General features: G+C 41.5%; 1 protein-coding gene across 1 annotated transcript in view; it reads right to left on the minus strand.

Moving 5' to 3' along the window:
* syde2 (synapse defective 1, Rho GTPase, homolog 2 (C. elegans)) overlaps nt 1-22,077 on the minus strand; it is a gene marked incomplete at its 3' end in the record, with an annotated part of 59,956 nt that overhangs the window by 10,766 nt on the left and 27,113 nt on the right. Inside the window, exon 5 of the mRNA XM_080430629.1 lies at nt 12,696-12,822. Within this exon, the coding sequence (XP_080286755.1) occupies nt 12,696-12,822 (127 nt within the window). The remainder of the gene's footprint in view (nt 1-12,695; nt 12,823-22,077) is intronic.

Consider the following 22,077-nt stretch of genomic DNA (forward strand, 5'->3'; position numbering starts at 1 on the left):
ACAGAGAGAGCGAGAGAGATAGCGAGGCAGAGAGAGAGAGAGAGAGAGAGAGAGAGAGAGAGAGAGACAGCAGAGCGAGAGACAGCAGAGAGAGAGGTGCATTCCTAAGGCTACTGGTGGTGGCTTAAAAAAAAAAGAAGAGGAGAAAAAAAAGGAAAGCCAAACAACTACGTCTGTCTGTTGTGTTGTGTCAAGCAATCAGGGCAGGCAGTGAGCAAGCCCGCTCTGTGTCAGCTGAATTCACAATGCCGGCTCTATGGGTTCAGCGTGTACCCAGATGAAAACCACTGATACTAGACACAGATGTTTATTTGGTTTGCAGGTAGTAGGTGGGTGGGTGTGCGGGCCCCAAAAAGTTGCATTACATTTAGTTTTTCTTGAATACATACATACGCTACATATTTATCTTAAGGAGAGTTTGGTATGCTCAGAACGTGATGTGGACGAGATAAACACAAGATAAGGTCTTTACAGAAGACTCCTCTCAAAGCCTCTTGAGGACATGCTGATTTTCCAAAACAAGATAAGGCAAAAATGCTTTATGAGAATCACTCGGCGTCCCGTTATCAATCTATTGTGACCCTATTGAGATAACTGTAATCAGGTCATTTCGTCGCTGGAAGCAAAATTACCTGGATGCAAAATACTGTAGTACGTTGTGTCTTATCGTGGTGCAAAAGCAAAGGGTTACCTTGGCCCCTGGCAGTGCACTGTAAATAACTGAGTGTTCATTTAACTCTCAGGGTGTATAAAATGACCTGTAACAGTCAGGTTTTAGCAGTGTGTGTGTAAATAAAATGCCAAGAGCTGCCACTTGACTTGTATTTTCTACAAATGGAAAGTCAAGCATGGTGGACCTCAGTGACCTTCACATAAGCCCTATATGTACGCCGTCGTGCGGCGAATAGCGAAATTGTCGATCTACAAACTCAATGCTGAGCTTGTATATCAACTTTTTCCCCCATGTTTTTGTAATGTAGAAAACACCATGTAATTCTTTGACATTTTTTTAAACGGTTTTGAAATTGTTTGAAAATAATTTGAACGGTTACATTTTTTATTTATTTTAATGCCTCTGCCTGTGCCCAAAATAGGAACAGCAGGGTAAAAGTGCTTAAGTGCTGTGAGTTTACAGATAGTGGGAGCCAGGCCAGCCCAAATCACAGAACGCACACCTGTTTTAATAAAGTCAAATTGTTTGATGAAACAACACAGCCTAATTATGCGTACACATACGACCTCATTCACAACATGCGTGCATAGTAGGCTCTTTCTATTTCCATGTTTTTATAAACACAGCGGTCCAATGGTCCAACAGTGCCTGTGTGTGTGTGTGTGTGTGTGTGTGTGTGTGTGTGTGTGTGTGTGTGTGTGTGTGTGTGTGTGTGTGTGTGTGTGTGTGTGTGTGTGTGTGTGTGTGTGTGTGTGTGTAGCTCTAAGGTGAGGAGAATACAGCCATTGAGGTAAATCATTAGCCTGCTATGAGTCAGCGCCTGTGTTGACTTTAGTAAATTAACCCAGCGGTTCCCAAACAGCGTGCCAAATGCACACTGGTGTTCCGTGAGACAAGTCCAGGTGTGCCTTGGGATTTTGTGACAACCACACATTATTATTGCAGTGCAACTGTAACCGTATACAACTATACAAAACGAGTTCTGTTTATTCTTAAAACGGATCGTTCCACTGGTTGACTTTGTAAAAAAGTCCTGTTGTAAAATATTCGACAAACACACACCTAGAACCGCATGGATCAGCATCGCTCCACCAACGTCTTGTTTACAATACTAACAGTTAGTCACGCAATGTTGTTTTGCCCACTGCAAGGTAAGAGGAGCGCTTCCATGCGTTTGCACGACGACTTCCTCGTTTGAGGCAGTTGCAGGGTCTACTTTCTTGTAGAAATGAATCTTATTAAATCATGTTGCCATATTTGTTAACCATTTTAGAAAAGCAATTAGCCACGCAAGGCTTTTTTTCCTCCTCTTCATTATTTCAAAACAGCTAAGGGGGTTTTAGGCCCAACGCAGCCCCTTAACCGTGGTAAACTACGGCCTCATGTGGCTTATTGCTTTAATTTACTATATCAGGACAACCTGCTGTCTCTCAGACACCCAGCATTACACACACCCATGCGCATGTGTGCATGCACGCACACACAAGCGCGCACACACGAGCGCGCACAGGGCCGCACACACACACACACACACACACACACACACACACACACACACACACACACACACACACCACACAGCCATGGTCATGGTCATTGGACTCGGGAGTGAATAGGTGGTAGCAGGTGCTCCACGCTGTAAAAATCCTGAAAGGTGTGCAAAAAGGACCCAAAAGAGACCATTTGCTGCACACTGTCAGTTAATGTAGCACTCAGAATTTTACTAGTGCACTTATTTTCACAGCCGAGCTGACAACAACGAACACACTGTGAGTGTCTGTGTGTGCTGCACCCAAACAGTCAGTAACTGTCCTTCACCATTATCACTGCATCTGCATTTAGACCACTGGAGTCCAAGGTCATAGAGATTTAAAAAACATATCAAATGGGGGTCCATGGCCTAATGCATATCAAACAGGGGGTTCTTGTCAATTAAAAAGATTGATAATCACTGATTTAGACCAGTAGTTCTCAAACCTTTTCATGTCAAGGACCCCCAAAATTATATGTATTTGGCTGCACACCCCCATCTCAAATATTGTGTCCCAGGGACCCCCAGAAGCAAAGATTTGAGTTACAAACGTTCGCTTTAAAAAATATATAGATTCGCACAGATTTTCACGATTTCTTTTTGTGAGCTTGTAGATCTGCTATTTTCAAATGGCCAAAATGTAAATAGGGCTGAAGTGGTTAATGCATTTTTAAATAATAATCAAAATCTACAAAGTAACTAGTAACTAAAGTTTTCAAATAATGTAGTGGAGTGAAAAGTATAATATTTTCCTCAGAGATGTAGTGGAGTAGAAGTAAAAGTACTGATAATAACTGGAAATACTCCAGTAAAGTAAAAATATCTCAAAATTGTACTCAAGTACTTGAGTAAACGTACTTGGTTACTTTACACTGCTTTCTTCTACATCCCAAAAATGTGCCACCAAACACTACAAGGCACACAATGCAACAGGGCACGGCTCTACCTTTGACCTCCGTGTTCAGACAAAGCCGTAGGTCAGTCCTCTTGTCGGTGCTGCAGCCCAGTGCCTCGCCCCAAAGAACAAATGGGGACTTTGTTCTTTTTCATCTCTTCTTCCAGGACCACCCAGCCCCTCCTCCTCCATGCCAATCCGCTAGTCTGCACACCCTCACAGCACTAGACTATAGAGGAACCCATGTGGGTGGGTAAGGGCAGGGTATCTGTCTTGCACTGTGACACGGTGTAGTCACAGTGCTGTAAAAAGTACTATTTTGTTTTACTTAAAGGTAGGTTAAGTATATATATATATATTTGTTTTGTTAAAAGGTTAAAGTACTATATTCTGATAGTAATCATTGCTACAGAGCGTTTGTTGGGTCATAGAGGTCTCTCCAGCTCTTTAGTAAACAGAACATACATAGTACATTTTCAGGCAGGTGACAAAATTTAAGCCAATCAGGAGAGAGCACTGAAAATGCATTTTCTGTTTAATAAAGAGCTGGAGAGACATGGGAGATTACTTTTACTGAACATACACTCTATAACAATGAGTACTATCAGAATATAGAGCTATTTAACACTTATTTTAACCAAAGTAAATCACTTACCCTACCTTTGAGTAAAAGTATCAATACTGCAATGTAGAAATACTCTGTTGCAAGTAAAAGTCCGGAATTCAAAATTTACTTGAGTAAAAGTACAACAGAATGTCCCATTTCACAAAGTTTTCAAATGTATAAAATGCATAAAAATCTTTTGAAAATAGCCGATCTACAAACTCGATCGACGCATTGTGAGCTTGTAGATCGGCTATTTTCAAATGGCCGAAATGTATATAGGGCTGAAGTGGTTTTGTAATAATAATCAAAATCTACAAAGTAACTATTAAGTAACGTTTTCAAATAATTGTAGTGGAGTAAAAGTACAATATTTGCCTTTGAGATGTAGTGGAGTAGAAGTACAGTAAAAGTACTTGGTAAAGTAATTGGAAATACTCCAGTAAAGTAAAAAAAAATACTCAAAATTGTACTTAAGTACAGTACTTGAGTACATGTACTTAGTTACTTTACACCACTGGTGTAGTCCAAACTACGTTTTAGCACCAAAACCCGATGAGTAGATTCAGCCTTGCCATGGAGGTCTTACTATACTACTACTTACTATATTCTTTTCACATGTTCCTCAAATAGATGCTAGTTTACCATGCAGAAAATGTGTTGTTTTCATGTTTTTTTGGTTATTTAGATTTGTTTGTTCTTGACCAACACAATGTTAAGAATGTTATTTAGACAGCACTGTGGTTGTTGAACAGATACTGGGTCCATTGTTTACCTGGTATGCTAGTTTCCTTGAGGCGCTGCATTGTTCTCTCTGCACTCTGCAGTGTGACAGTTTACCCTGTTGTTTGTTGACTACAGGATCCATGCTTTACTCTTTACTCTGCTCACTCTGAGCTCGCCCCTTGTATGTCGCTCTGGGTACGAGCGTCTACTAAATGCCTAAATTGTAATTGTAATTAATTATAAAAAAACATACATTAGCCACTTCAGCCCTATATACATTTCGTCCATTTGAAAATAGCCGATCTACTTGCTCACGATGCAACGCATTGTGAGCTAGTAGATCTGCTATTTCAAAAGATTTTTATACATTTGAATACTTGAAATGGGACATTCTGCATAATGAGTACTTTGGTACTCGCCCACAAACAGGCCTGATCCCGAACCCATTATTTGAGGAAGTGCTGCTCAGGGGGGGCGCTCACGGTTATAGAGCGGTATAACCATGTGGTCACGCTCTTTCTGGTTCGATTCCAGGTCTCCAGATCGTGTTTTTTGTGCGTGTCACCACCTCTCTCTCTCTCTCTCCACCCCTTTTGCTTTCCCCGTCTCTCTCTCTATATGCTGTCCTGTCACTGTAAGTAGTAAGAGCAGAAACGACCGCAGCGAATAATCATAAAAACAAAAGAAGAATGAAATGCTGCACACACACACACACACACACACACACACACACACACACACACACACACACACACACACACACACACACACACACACACACACACACACACACACACACACACACACACACACACACACACACACACACACACACACACACACACACACACACGGCCTGAAGCTTTTTATGTTGTTGTTGTGCGGAGCCTAGCCTCTAGCCTGCTTCACTAGCAGGCCCAAAGTTCAGCTAATCCCCCATGCGTGAGCCAAATACCATCTGTGTTTGTTCGGCAACAAAGGGGGCACTTGTTAATGACTTTCCATGTCTTCACTGGGGCAAGGCTGTGTAACGCACAGCCGGGTTGGGGGGGGTAGGGGGCGGGGCAAGCCACGGAAAAGGCATGTCAGCAAAGTAAAGTTACAGACCTGTGCAAAGTTAGGATCAATAACCGCGCTGCTGAACAGCCTGAAACTTCCAGTGGTGGTGGAAGAAGTACTCAAATTATTTACTTGAGTAAAAGTATCAATATCACACATGCGGAAATACTCTGTTGCAAGTAAAAGTCTGGGTATTCAAATTTGACTTGCTTAAAAGTACAAAAGTATTGGCATCAAAATATGGTTAAAGTACCAAAAGTAAAAGTACTTTGTTGTTACGCAGAATGTCCCATTTCGAGAGTTTTCGAAATGTATTAGAAATCTTTTGAAAACAGCAGATCTACAAGCTCACAACGCGTCGCGACGCGTTGTGAGCTTGTAGATCTGCTATTTTCAAATAGCCAAAAGTATATAAAGTGCTGAAGTGGTTAATGTATGTTTTGTAATAATGTCAAAATAACTAGTAACTATTAGTTTTCAAATAACTGCAGCGGAGTTAAAGTACAATATTTGGGATCTGAGATGTAGTGGAGTAGAAGTAAAAGTATTGAAAATTGGAAGTACTCCAGTAAAAATACCTCAAAATCATACTTAAGTACGGTACTCGATTGCACCGTACTTAGTTACTTTACACCACTGGAAAACTTCCACCAGCTTCACTCACTGGTCTGGAGACACACACGGTTCCTTTCATCCTGCAGAGGACACGCGTCTCAACTGATTTCCCGTCAAGCCTTTGCTCTGTTTCATTTGAAAGTCATGGAGTGTCTTGTTTCCACATCAAGGCCAAGCGGGTTTTAGCCGAGACTTGATCATACTTTAATGTCAATCAGTTTGACCACAAAATAAACCTGTGAGTCACAGTGGGATCTAGTAGGATCTATGCCGTATAAGTAGGGGTAATCAAAACATATAAAATAGAACATGATAATATTTCTGAACCCAGCATCTGTGTGTCATTTTTTAGATTTCTTTGGGTATTGAAAGAATAGCAGATCTACAAGCTCATAGCTTGTAGATCTTCTGGGGGATTCAACAAATGTCTTCTAAAACCTAACAGTATAAAAAAAAAACTTATGTTGCAGTGGTACAAAACTTATGTTATAGCAGATCTACAAGCTCGTAGCACGGCACTCGGTGCCGCGCTACGAGCTTGTATATCTGCTATTTTTGAATAGCCAAAGAAATCTTAAAATGACACAGATGCGTTCCCGGATTGAATGGGTTAGTTAAACTCTGGAGGACCTTACTGTGTCGACTCTCTAAACACAAACCTACAGAGGCCGTTTAAACTGGAAATCAGAGAGGAATAGAGACGTATTCCTCTCTAGAGATACAGATTACATTCCCATGTTATGAGAATAGCAAACACTGCAAACACAGTGTCACCCGGCACCGCTGACCGAGACAGAGGCAAACGCTCTAATGTTGGCTCAAGCCAAGAAAACAAGCCCTGAAAATGACTAATTGTTACTACTATGCTTAGCACAACAATATGAATATATATTGTACCAAAGGGTATTCATCTCAAAGTTCTCACTGTCTCTGCTACCAAGGTTAGATATCTTTGCTGTCGGGCAGAAACCAGCCAACTCCAAAATGTAAAATGTTCAGGAAATGACAACAACAAAACAAAAAGTGGAGTTAGGAGGTTTGAGGTTATGAGGTGGAGGTCAAAAGGGGGTGGAGCCTGGAGTCAGCAAAACCAGCTAACTCCACCCCCCTTTGGTGGACTTAGCTGGTTTAGCAGAAAGTTTGAGGATCCAATGGAGTTAGCTGGTTTTGTCAGAAGCACTTTTTCATACTTTTCATTGGTTCAAAAAAACATTAAACAACACACAGACATAAAGGGTGTTCAATAACACTGATTTATGGAAATAAATGCAAAAGCGGAGGTTAGCTGGTTTCTGCCCGACAGCAACTATATGCAGCTTCTGCAGCACAATTATGTTACAGATAAACCAACCCAGACAGAGGAATATTTGTGAAAAGTAAGTTCCTTTGATTAAAGGCAAAACATTTCATCCCAGCTGCACTGTTGCATGCAGCACAAGCTTCATAAAGTCACTCTGGGACCAATTTTATGCTGCGCCACTGAAACCTAATTTATACTTATGTCATACGACTGGCCTAAAATAACAGATTGATGAAAAAATCAGTTATTTTCGGCGAGCGACACGCGGTATAAATAAGCTCTGGCATGTTTAGTACAAGATGTAGTCAAAGAACAGCACAGAACAGAAGTAACTGCTGGGTGAAGATCAGTGCTGTAAAGTAACCAAGTACATTTACTCAAGTACTGTACTTGAGTGCAATATTGAGATACTTTTACTTTACTGGAGTATTTCCAATTTTCTATACTCTTACTCCACTACATCTCAGAGGCAAATATTGTACTTTTACTCCACTACAGTTATTTGAAAACTTTAGTTACTAGTTACTTTGCAGATATAAATTATTATATTATAAAACATACATTGAATTAATCACTTTAGCCTTGTTTTATACCTAGGCTATTTGAAAATAGCAGATCTACAAGCTCACAACGTTGTGAGCTTGTGGATCTGCTATTTTCAAACATTTTAGTGCTTTTACTTTTGGTACTTTAAGTACATTTTGATGCCAATGCTTTTGTACTTTCACTCAAGTAAATCTTGAATTCTGGACTTTTAATTGTAACAAGAGTATTTCTATATTGCAGTATTGGTACTTTTACTTATGTGAAGAATTTGAGTACTTTTTTCCACCACCGGTATAAATAAGCTGGCATGTTTAGTAGTCAAAGAACAGCACAGAACAGAAGCAACTGCTGAGTGAAGAAGATCATGTTGTTTCGTCTTTATCATTCAGAGTGCGGCGGTCAAGTTTTAGCAGACTTTGTGTGGTTCATTTGAGTGGATTGTGATTTGAAACAAAAGGATTGTGATCCCTCATAATGGAAGGCCACGCACTGAGCATGTTTTGCAAGCTTTGGGATTGACCTTTGACCCCCCGGATAATCCCTTTCACTACCTCTGCTTTTAAAATTAGCCGTGTGACACGCCAGCCCTCTTAACTCATCTGTTTGGCCTGCTTTTTAAGCCTAATTCATTATACTCTGTCGCACAATGGTGTTACTTTGCCAAAGAAATTACTCATTTGCAAGCTAATCGCGCGACATGTCGCGTTTTTAACTTGTAAATCACGTATTCAGCTGTTTATTCATATCGTTTAAACATCTTGGTAGATGGATAGACTTTTATTAATCCCGTGAGGGAAATGGAGTTGTCACAGCAGCACCGCAGTATGAAACACAGGACAGATACGCATAGGGGTAAAAAGATACATACATCTAAGCATAAACAGGTACCGTAGCCTTTTACTTTTTCACTTGCTTCAAGAAAGGAAGTTGTATGTACTAAATCTGGAATCAAATTTCTTGTATTACTTGTGTATTAGTTAATTGGTTCTCAAAGTGGCCAGTGGTCCTTGAGGGAGTTCCATGGGGTCCCCATCTAAATGATATAGTTAGGAACCAAATTGACACTTATGGGTCTGTATGTAACTCAGAGAGTGTACAAATGGAACCAAATGGACCCTAGACTCTTTTCTTATGGGGGTCCTTGAAATTAAAATGGTTGAAAATCACTGCTCGAGCTGTAAAAAATCTTCTCTTATGGGGGTCTTTGGCATATCTTTTCAAATGGGGGGTCCACAGGCTAATAAGTGTCTATTTGGGGGTCCTTGACATGAAAATGTTTGAGAACCACTGTATTAGTTGACTTTGCTTTGTGGTACACAGAAACCACCAGTCTCTCTGTCCAGTCCACCTACTCACACTCACTCACTCACTCACTCACTCACTCACTCACTCACTCACTCACTCACTCACTCACTCACTCACTCACTCACTTGGTTCCATCTGCAACAACCCACTCGCTTGGCAGAGCAAATTTAGACAGCAAGCAAAAACCAACAAGCCACGTTGGTGCTGGCCCTTTTTTTCTAACCCGCTCAACTGTTAACTGTGTTCTTTGCCCCGCAATGCAAATGCATGCGGATCAAAGCAGGCATGATAGGAGGATGCCTATATGGGGCCTCTTCCCAAAACCAACAGCAGCTCCCACAATGCCCAGGGGCTTCCATGGTCTTCCTCTTTTTGTGGGAGAAAAAAAAATCATGACCAAGTAATTTTTGACCAAGTAACCCCCCCCCCACCCCCCTCCACCCACCTCCCACATGTGCCACAGCATCGAAATAAGTTTCAATCAATGACACAGCTGTTGTTGTATGTAGGCTAAAGCGGTGGTTCTCAAACTTTTTCGTGCCAAGGACCCCCAAATTGATATGTATGTGGCCGCGGACCCCCCACCTGAAAATATGTTGTGCCAGGGACCCCCCAGAAGCAAAGATTTGTGTTAAAAATGTTCGCCTTTTTAAAAAAAAGAATGACTTAAAGATACCGGTATGCACACATTTTCAAGATTTTTCAAAAATAGCAGATCTACAAGCTCATAGCGCGGCACTCGGTGCCGCGCTATGAGCTTGTATATCTGCTATTTTTGAATAGCCAAAGTAGAAAATATGGATGAAGGGGTTAAAATGATTGTGACACTTTATTAACTAATTTTGCTGGGGACCCCCTGGAATCAATCCCCCCACGGACCCCACTTGAGAACCAATGGGCTAAAGAGTAACTATCGGCTGTAGGTCATTTTGACTTGCCGAAGCAGAAACAGAGATTGGGCAAAAAAAACATCATGCCCTAATCATTGTGTTTGTTTTTGTTTTGTGTTTTGTTTTTCAGAATCAAACCAGAGATGTTGTGGTCATGCAGAAACCAGTCAGCTATACTGATACAACTCAAGGCCCGTTCACCATTTCACTGTCAAAGCAATAGAAAATAAAGAAGGTGCAATGTATGTGGATTTAACACATTGAGTGCCATAAACGGTCCGGACCGTTTTTGAGAATCCATGCGTCATTTTTTTTTTATACGTGGGGCCCACGTGGGGCGCTCTAACGAAACTTTGGGATCATCCAAGGAGTCTCTAAGAAGGAGAGGCCGGATGTGGATCCATGTCAAAAATCCTTCAGGTCGGCCACTCCAATGTTAACTCCTTGACTAAAAGCTTAATATCTCCATTTCTTTTTAACGTGGTGGAAGTGAGCCGTTTTCGATCGGCGATCACTCTGCAATGGAGGATCGCGTTAGAAATATTATTGTTCCAGGCGTTAGTCGGGACCCTCCGCCGTCTCGCACGCACGCTTTGTTTACATGCACTTCCGCGTCGGGGCTTCTACAGCACGAAACATATCAACGTAAGTGGATGGAAGATATGCAGGCACTGAACGTACCCTATTTTAATAAACCTCTGGCACACAATGTGTTAAGTTGTAAACATTAGCTGAATTGAAGCGGCAGGGACAGTGCTTTTTTGGAGAGAAACGTGTGATAAATCAAGGCCAGACTGCTGTGAGGCTTAAAGTTTAGAGTCAGTATCCTTCAACAACATTGTTTACATTTTCAAACCAGCCTTTCTGTCTCAACTAAGCCTGTGGTCCTCATTCTAGGAAACAGTAGAGAGCATGTCTCAACCAGGGACCTGGACAGAAAGAATGACCTGAATGTACAACATGGCCTGGTTTGCGTGTGTGTGCTTCCCTCAGGCACTGGCCTATACTGGTATGTTGCACACACACACACACACACACACACACACACACACACACACACACACACACACACACACACACACACACACACACACACACACACACACACACACACACACACACACACACACACACACACACACACACACACACACACACACACACACACACACACACACACACACACACACACACACACACACACACACACACACACCCTTGCACCCATGCAAGGACACACACACACACATGTTCTGACCTATCTCCAGATAAAGAACATTACAGAGAGGATAATACGGGTGCCTGCATTCAGGCTTGTTTATTGAAGGAAAACAATGTGTCATTCGAGGATTATTTGTATATTTGACACTGTGTCCTGTTAGTTGACTTGGTTTTCTTTCTCAACTCTTAGGGCTATTTTTGAAAATGCAAAAATGTTGGGAGCTTGTACAAAAATGTATTTCACGTGTACTTTCAAGTGTAAAATATATCTTGTACATGTAAAGAAAGGTGCAGATCTTTCATAGCTCCACTCTCTCGATCATCTACATCCCTTCCAGCTCATCTCAAAATGTGACATTCATATGGTATAACCTGAGCTGTCACCTGGATTCACCCCCATCATTCTGTCTCTACGAAAAGCAAGTGTTCCCAATATTTGGGACAGAGTGTATCATCACACAAAAGCATCAAAAGTAGCAGATCTACAAGCTCAAAACGAGCTTGTAGATCCGCTACTTTTGATGCTTTTGTGAGACCTATGATCAAGTAGGGTGTTAATTTACAAAAAAGAAACACAAAAAAGTTAATATATGGAGATAAGAGGTTTCTGCCCAGTCTGTCAAAGATCCTTTAGCATAATACTGAACCACCTATCTGTGCCTGAGCCCACCCTGAACCCTGACCTGCTTGATGACATACATACGGATGTGAAAGTTACACGTATGTGTGTCAATGGGGGAAATGGCCAATTGACCATGTGAGGAGGGGGGGCTTCCCAATCAGCCCCCCAAGTAGGGCACGTCATTATAGGAGAACATGTTCAAGAAGTTTCAAAGATTTTGGAAAAATGTCAACATTTTAAACATAAAACAAGAAATGACGCAGTCATATATATTTTTTTCCATAGACCTGGTTGCTTATTTCTCTCGCAGAATCAGGCAACACTGCTAGTAGGGTTATGATACCATAGCTTGGGAGGACGAGACCGCCGTTCAGAGTATGGGAAAGTATGGGAAGTCTCCCCATTGGCTCAAAGGACAGCCAATGATCGAAAACATGTCGAACACATGTTGACTAGTGCTCGGTCTCTTCAGAGACCAGCTTTGAAAGCTGGGAAAAAGTAAAATAGCTGATCCATAAGCTCAGAACGCGCCACACTGCGACACGTTGTGAGTTTGTAGCTTGGCTATTTTCGTTTTTCATCAAACGACGAAGTATACAGGCGTTTATATACTTAGTCGAATGACGAACAGCCTATATTATAGGCCTTAAGTGGTTAAATTGTGTGTGACACAGATCTCTCGGTTCATAATGTTGTGTGTGAGTTTACCTGTGATGACATTGATGTCCGGATAGGTGTTTTCACACAGCTCCACGGTGTAGCTGTCCCTCTCAAAGGCCTCGCGTAGCTCTTTCTTTACAGCTGCAGAACCACACAGACGGTAGAGACCCACCACCTGGAAACGCATACACGCACAACACACACACACACAACACAAGTAGGTCAAATAAACTCGCACCCAAAGAGTCAAGCAGTCAACTCAACTGAGAGGCAGACATTTTTACAACCCCTATCGATCAAATGCTACGTCTATCCAAACAATGTGTAGCTGGAAGGCAGCCAACACTACTGCAGAGTCAACGTGCAGGTCTCCCAATTCATGTTTATCAGAGCTCGACAATCCTAGGCAATATGGTAGGGTGATACTGTCTGTTTGATGAATAAACACACACAATGTAGCATTATTGTCAGCAGAACAGCAGCAGGAATCTTTCACTTTAGCTAATTATCAAACCTCAAAATCAACCAAGTTCAGAACGGTTACTTTTCAGGAAATTGAAAAAAACATGGGGTCTTTAAAAGAAAATGTTTCAATGGATCCACATTGTTAAGTCACGAGCTGTTGCTAATACTAAACAAAATTTAAATGCATAAAATTATTGTGATGCTACATTAACTACTTTTCCTTGGGACCCCCTAGAAGAGTGGTTCTCAACCTTTTCAGTCCGCAACCCCCCAAACAGGGGCGGACTGGCCATTTGGCGTACCGGGCATTTGCCCGGTGGGCCGCTGGGCCCGTTTTAGGATTATTACGGTCATTTCCGGGTCGCGCGGCCCAATTATTAGTTACGTTAATGTTTGGGCTGGGATGCTTTCCAGCAGGGGCCTCAGTGCGGCTGCAGAGTTCATGTGCAGGGCTGGGCTGAAACAGTGAAACCCCCACAAAACGGCCCGGGGGGTGGTGGGCCGGTTCGGACCAAAATGCCACGGCTGAATTTTGGTCCCAGTCCGGCCCTGCCCCCAAAATAATTATTTGAACTGGGGACCCCCCCCCAAACAATCATATTTGACCCCCCACCCTGACAAGCACTTGGAATTGTAGGAGTTGAGGCCTCTTTTGCCTCTTTCTTATATTATTTGACAATTTAGTATAGTTTGTTGACTTTTAATGCAGTAATGGTCTTTTTTCAATTCATTTTATTTTCTTCTTCTTTTAGGTATTAGAAAGGTCTTAAAAATCCTTAAATTGTCTCTTCACTGTCATCATGTGGGGGGGGGGGGTCCCGACCCACAGGTTGAGAACCCATACCCTAGAACACCCCCCTAAGGACCCCTGGGGGTCCCCGGACCCCACTTTGAGAACCACTGTCCTATCTAATAGAAACAATGTGCTGACAAACTGGCTGTTCTTCACAGCTGGAGACCAACCACACACACCACAGACCCTTTTCAACAGGCAACTGTGTGCTTAAAACACATTTATTTGATTTGAACCAATCTGTACGGCCTAGTATGTCAATACAATATAACTAGCATGTGTCTCTCACTACTCTTACATTGAGAAACTTGGACCCTGGTGTCGGGTAGGACACCTACTTGACACCTCCTTTGTTGACGACGTCAATAAAGAAGCATTTATTATTTGAAGCAAACTGTGCAGCGGATTGGACACTGGACGGACGTGCCACTGTCTTTATTGGAGTTTGGGCATCGTCTCTCCATTGCGAGAGGGAGACGACAACAGACAGACATGAAATGTAGGGTTTGTAGCTTTAACAACTCAAGACACTTAAAACCCTTGACTTGGTTGGCCTGAAGTCCCACAGCTGGCTCTTCTGTTATTTGCTCTCTCTACACGAAATATCTACCCGAATGTGCTATTTATCAGTGCTGTAAAGTACATTTACTCAAGTACTGGGCTTAAGGACAATTTTGAGGTATTTTTTTTTTACTTTACTGGAGTATTAGCACTTTTAAGTACTTTTACTTCTACTCCGCTACAAATATTGTACTTTTTGTACTACTCCACTACAATTATTTGAAAACTTTAGTTACTTTGTAGATTTGGATTATTATTACAAAATAAAAAATACTTTGTAAAATACATTAACCACTTCAGCCCTATATACAATTCGGCCATTTGAAAACAGCCGATCTACAAGCTCACAATGCGTCGCGATGCGACGCATTGTGTTGTTTTTAACGTGTTGTTTTTAACACGTCTTAAATGCATACTAAGAAGCAGCCCAGTCATCTGTGTTGTCACAAATAATACAGGCGTGTTGAAAATGACACGCATCCTGTCCAGGGGTGACGGGACACGTGTCCATAATGTCCTCTATACTGACAGAGTAGAGTTAACAAGCAGTTAACCATTTATAGGCCCTCGGCACGGCACAAGACCGCAGGTTGACCTAAAGGAACTCTTTAACAAAATGACAATTTCCTCTCGAAATACGTTTTGCAAGTTGATATCTGATACGTGAAGAGGGTCCGGGGACCCCCAGGGGTCCTTGGTGTGGGGGGGGGGTTTCCAGTAGCCTGGTATACCACCCCGGTCGCGGAAATCGCATTCCGAAATGCGATTTCCGCGACCGGATTGGTTTACCAGGCTAAGGTTCCAGGGGGTTCCCAGCTAAATTTGTTAATTCAACATCACAATCATTTTTAACCACTTCATCCAAATTGTATACGTTGGGTATTAAAAAATAAGCAGGATTTACAAGCTCACCAGCTCGCACGCTTGTACATCAGCTAAAATAATCTTGAAACTATTACGAATGTTTTAACCCATTCAATCCGGGAACGCTTCTCTGTCATTTTAATTTTTTTTGCTATTCAAAAATAGCAGATCTACGAGCTCATAGCACGGCACCGAGTGCGCGCTATGAGCTTGTAGATCAGCTTTTTTTTTTTTTTATCGTGAAAATCTTTGAATATATATATTTTTTAAAGCGAACATTTGTAACTCAAATCTTTGCTTCTGGGGGTCCCTGGAACAAAATATTTAACAAATGTTTGCTTAAAAATGTATATATTTAAGTTTTGCTAAAAGATTTAAAAAGAAAAGATCTACAAGCGCTATAGCGCGGCACTCTGTGAGCTTGTATATCTGCTATTTTTGAATAGCCCAAAGAAATCTAAAATGACACAGATGCGTTCCCGGATTGAATGTTTTAACACAAATCGTCTCTTCTGGGCGTCCCTGGCACAAAACCTGTTCAGATGGGGGTCCGCGGTCCTCGACATGAAAACGTTTGAGAACTACTGGGATGGAGGGCCTGCTCTGCAGCTTAATTTATACTTTGTCGCACGATGGTGTCACTCGCTGGACATGACTTCTGAGGTGATTTTCAGGCTAACAACACGACGCCATGGATTGCGTTGTTGGCCTCATGCGACAAAGTATAAATTAGGCTTAATGGTCTCCTTGTTATGTTGGGATTAGGCTCAGCTAAAGACATCCCATAATTTCTCCTACATGTGTCTGTCTGGTATGTAGCATACCGGGCCAACTGTTGTGGTTACCCTGGCAACACATTAAGTCAGTGGGCTGTAAATGGTGAGCCGTTTGCGCGAGCACACACACACACACACACAGACAGACAGACAGACAGACAGACAGACAGACAGACAGACAGACAGACAGACAGACAGACAGACAGACAGACAGACAGACAGACAGACAGACAGACAGACAGACAGACAGACAGACAGACAGACAGACAGACAGACAGACAGACAGACAGACAGACAGACAGACAGACAAACAGACAGACAGACAGACAGACAGACAGACAAAGACACACACAGGCTCCAGCGTATAAGGACCAGCCATAAGGACCTAGTAGTAAACTATTTGTGAGATCTCTCTCCGTGTCGTTGAGTACTGTTTTCAAAACCTCACACGAGAGAGGCAGAGAGGAGGACAGATTAGAGGGATTTGGCTTTGTGTGAGAGTAAACAGAAGTCACTGTGGGCACAATGAACAACAAGTCCATTCAGAAAAAAAAAAAGAGCCTTTCTTTGGGGGGGGGGGGGGGGGGTGAGAGCGGCCCAGTGCAGGCAGGGAACAGCTGTTAGAGAAAGTGGGCTTGCCCTTGTCGGCCATGCCGCCGCAGTCTAGGCAACCCACAGCACCAGCTGAGCCCTGTATGTTGAGGTTCAATCCCGGGAATGCATCTGTGTCATTTTAGATTTTCTTTGGCTATTAAAAAATAGCGGATATACAAGCTCACAGCGCGGCACTCGGTGCCGCGCTATGAGCTTGTAGATCTGCTATTTTTGATTTTCTTTTGCAAATCTTTGAATGTGTATTCTACAAATGTGTTCTAAATCCAAAATTTTTTTTTGAAAAAAACGTATGTTGCTATATCAGTGGTGCTCCAACTTTTCCATGTCAAGGACCCCCAAAATGATATGTATTTGGCCGCGAACCCCCATCTCAAAATATGATGTTCCAGGGACCCCCAGAAGCATAGATCGGAGTTAAAAATGTCCGCTTTCAATATTTTTCTAAAATAGCAGATCTACAAGTTCATAGCACGGCACTCAGTGCCGTGCTATGAACTTGTATAACGTATCAATGAGCTTGTATAAAGTATGAGCTTGTATAACGTATCAAAATATATTATTTATTATTAGAATATTATACTTTTGCACTAGTTTGCTCATTTCAAAGCTGCTAACCCTAACCCATGTAATTTATTTTGAAGAATGTTATTGGTAAGAGGATTGTTTTATTTGCTGCTGGTATTTCTATTCTTCCTAATCCCTAAACAATTCCTGAGGAGTAAAAGTTTTATTTGATTGGATGTTTGGATATTTCACTGGATTTGCTCTCGTTTCAGAGTTGATGTCAAAGTTTGTTATAATGTTATTTATTAGAGGTTTGTATTAGATATCTTATTCTTGTTTCATACATTTTGAGAGACTAATAAAGTGCTGTTCACTAAACCTATTGGTGACTGTCGCATTTTTGAGCAAATCTGAATCTCTCTTGGCAAAATATTTTGATTGTAACTTTTAGCTCCTTACAATCTGTATTGGCAACAAACAATCCATTGCATAATGGCACCAAAACAGTCAAGTGACCTCAACAGTAATGACATTAAGCGACTGTATGGAAAGCACATACAACAAACTTTTTTCTGCTGGGATTAGCCAAGTTTTCGAATTCTATTCCGATTGACCGCGATTGGCTTTCATTACTGGGGGGGATCGTTTTGCATGAAATGCTATAAGCATTGCTGGACCGATCGGCTGGAAACTTTGCACGCACACTCCCAGCAGGCCAAGGAAGAATCTCCACCCAATTGTTTTTCAAATCGTCCCGTTATAGCGTCACCATGAGACATATCATTTTTGTGTTACTACTCCTACAGATTTTGTCCAAACCTCACGCAAATCGGCATACATTATTCTCTGTAGTCATGTGATCAAGATGTATATGTCACATTTCTCATATTTCATTCTGATTGGCTATGATCGGCTTCCAAAGTTTGCGGGGGTGGCCAGTTTTGCACAAAATGTCACACATCGTGAATGCAGCGCCCGATTGCTGGGAAACTTTGCACGCACATTCCCACTATGCCATCCCAATTGCCCGATTTTTTCAAATGTCCTCATGGTAGCGCTACAACAGCCGACTTCATGTTTTGGCCTATAACTCTTGAAGCGTAGGTCATACAATCAACACATTTTTTCCCCTGGATTCCTTGGATCACGAAGCAACTTATAGGCCCCGTTTGTGCCAAATTACATTTTCTGCCATAGTGCAACCACTCCTACAGATTTTGTCTAAAGCGTACAGAATCGGTACACATTATCTCTGGGGTCATGTGATCAAGATGTATCAGTCCGATTTGTCAGATCCCATTCCAATTGACTGCCTTCCAAAGTTTGCGGGACCTGTGCTCCGAGGAGCACGCTTTTCTAGTTTTTGATTCAAAATATCAAAGTACCCAAACAGAGAAAAACAGCACACTTAAAATGATTTAATGTTCTTTGAAGACCGGCCCCAAGTCAGCCCACTGAAATGTGTGAGTGTCTATGTCCTGTAAACTTGATTTGACCGTCTAATAGCTGGCCGAAGTCACCAGTCTGTAAACAGGTGATCTGTCCTCAACGTCATTTCTAATGACAGAAAGGTGATGCATGTTAGAGCGCAAACAATACACGACAAGCACATAAACACATGCGTACAAGTTCAGTGTACATATTAAATCGCTTACACTTTGGTAACAAAGAGACCAACAACTATAATAATGGCTACTTGACTCCTCAATTTAACTATTCAATCCGGGAACGCATCTCTGTCATTTTAGATTTGTTTGGTGGTTCAAAAATAGCAGATATACAAGCTCATAGCACGGTGCTGCGCTAATAGATCTGCTATTTTTGAAAAACCCTGAAGATTTGTGCAAATCTTTGAATATATATATTTTTAAATGGCACATTTTTGACTGAAAATATTTTCAGATGGGGGTCCGCGGCCAAATACAAATTATTTTGGGAGTCCTTGACATGAAAAAGTTTGAGAACCACTGATATAGAAACATACGTTTTTCAAAAGAACTGTTAGGATTTAGAAGACATTTGTAGAACCCACAGAAGCAAAGATTTGAGTAAAAAAAATTGCTTTAAAAAAATTACATATATTCAAAAGATTTGCACAAACTTTCACGATTCTTTCAAAAACAGCAGATCTACAAGCTCATAGCGCAGCGCCGTGCTATGAGCTTTTAGATCTGCTATTTTAAAAAAGCCAAAGAAATCTTAAAATGACAATAAATAACGCAAGCAGGAAGGCAAGCGGTCTGCAAAATAATATCTGCTGTTTCAGATGTCTTATTATGGGTGGTAGCGGGTCATAACACTACAACTGCTTTCTGAGAGTGTTCCTGTCTCTTTAACAAGCACAAAGAGCATACATACATAGTACAAACTGTACATAACACCGTCTCTGGCACAAACATTATCCGTGGTCTTTTCAAAACAGCCACAATCATCCAGCATCTTAAAAGCTCGGAGGAACCCTCCCTCGGGACATGGAATTCTGAGAGGCTCAAAAAAGGGTCTTTCCATTAAAGATCCATAATAATCATTTGTAAAGGCATACTGCTACACGCCTGGCCATGCGTGCCTCAGTTAACAGCCTGGTTAAATTCCTCAGGGATCTAGTGTCGAGCCCACTATACTGCTCTGTACCTGGAGGAAGCTCAACGCAGGATACTACACTGACAGCCTGCCCAACGTCAGCAAATAGGACAGAGAGAGAGAGAGAGAGAGAGAGAGAGAATGACAAAGAAGTACATACGATTTAGAGAAAGAGAGAGGTTGCCAAAAAGAGACACGCTGGGGAAATGAAACAGAAAAACACAAGCTATAGAAACAACAGATAGGAGATGACACAGATCAAGTGCTACACAGACTCTCAGCTGAGCTGATGGATTGTCATTTTTTTAACCATTTAAAGCCCAGCATCCACACAACGAACGCGACGCATTGTGAGCTCGTATAGTATCGTATCGGCTATTGTCAGCAAAGATATTTAATTTCCACTATAGGATAGAGCCCCGAAGGGACTCCGGTCCAGTGGTGTAAAGTAACTAAGTACATTTACTCAAGTACTGTACTTAAGCACAATTTTGAGGTATACTTTTGCTTTACTGGAGTATTTCCAATTTTCAATACTTTTACTTCTACTCCACAACATCTCAGAGGCAAATATTGCACTTTTACTCCGCTACAATTATTTGAAAACTTTAGTTACTAGTTACTTTGCAGAAATTATTACCACTTCAGCCCTATCTTATACATAGGCTATTTGAAAATAGCCGATCTACAAGCTCACAACGCGTCGCATCGCGACGCGTTGTGAGCTTGTAGATCTGCTATTTTCAAACATTTTAGTACTTTTACTTTTGTTATTTTAAGTACATTTTGATGCCAATAATGTTGTACTTTTACTCAAGTAACATTTTGAACACAGGCCTTTCACTTGCAGCAGAGTATTTCTACATTGCAGTATTGATACTTTTACTTAAAGTAAAACATTTGAGTACTTTTCCCCACCACTGCTCCAGTCAACCAAGTACAAGGTTTATAAGTGGTTAAACCTAGCAGTGAGTGAACAGAGTGCTAGCTGGACCATGGAGACAGTAGTCAAGTGAGTGTGGCCATGTGGTGATCTGGACGGCCCCCCTCTTGAGTTCCACTGATAGATGGTCTTGAGGAGAGAGACAGGAGCCAGGGTTTGGCTGCCAGCCTTCCCCCCCAAAACAAAGGTCAGTGTGCTGTCAGCACGTGTTGTGTGCATTGGCACAGAGTGACATATTTTGAGCGTTTATAGTTATTATGTATGATACCTCTTCATGCACCATTTATCTTAACCCCTCATAGCACAGAACTCAGTGCCGGGCTATGAACTTGTATATCTGCTATTTTTGAATAGCCAAAGAAATCTAAAATGAAACAGATTGAAAAATTAGGATGGTGATGATTTATAATAATAATAATAATAATAATAATAATAATAATTGTTATTATTAGTAAACAACAGTTGGCCAATTTTTTTATTATTTATTATCCTCCACCCGCTGTTGGCATTTCTTTCTTTGTCGCTCGCACGGTATAGCATACTATGAAAGCCTTCTCCCGCACACAAAGTATCAACCTAGAGCCTTCAGGTTGTACAGGTCATCATTGGCGGTCACAAAACATTATGAATTATGAAGTGTACAAGTGTACATAAAATGTCCGACCACCTGAGGTTAGACCACCAGACCCAACAGAAACTGTTTGTACCTTATTACTGTTTTAACATTTCTTGTACGTACTTTGATTTCCTAAAAGAATCCTCCAAAAAAGCTAAGATGCAATCACCCAGTTGTGTGTTGTCGCAAATTATTTGTGCAACCAAAGGATGTGCTATTGCCATTAACTCAAACACTTTACACCTGTGTTAGTCGCTGGAGCCCTGCCCTCTCCATTCCATCTTGTCATAATTATTTACACTTTCCTCTCTGTCCTTTCGTTCTTTCCCTCTACTCCTTTTTTCCATTTTCTCTGCTGAATACAAAAGCCAGTCTCCCTGAAGTTAAGAGTTTTTTGACGTCATTGGTGTCTTGTGTAGGTTTTCAATGTATTCTACCAAAATATTATACAACTGGTTCATGTCATACTTACTGTATTTCCAGATGTATTCCTTAGCATTTTGTCAATTATATGCTGCATACACTATGTCTCTTAGGCTTAATGTGTCTGTGTGTGAAAGAGAGAGTGACAGAGTACTACGGAGTAGGGAACTGTATCTGGTCAGACAGCCACAAAGCATCAAAGTGTATCAGTTGTATAAATAAACACCCTGCTATCACGTTATCTTTGGGCAGACATTCAGCAAAAAATCAATGAGCCACAGGCGGATGTA

This window comes from Gymnoscopelus braueri (genome assembly GCF_963280865.1).
Source record: "Gymnoscopelus braueri genome assembly, chromosome: 6".
NCBI classification, from domain to species: Eukaryota; Metazoa; Chordata; class Actinopteri; order Myctophiformes; family Myctophidae; genus Gymnoscopelus; species Gymnoscopelus braueri.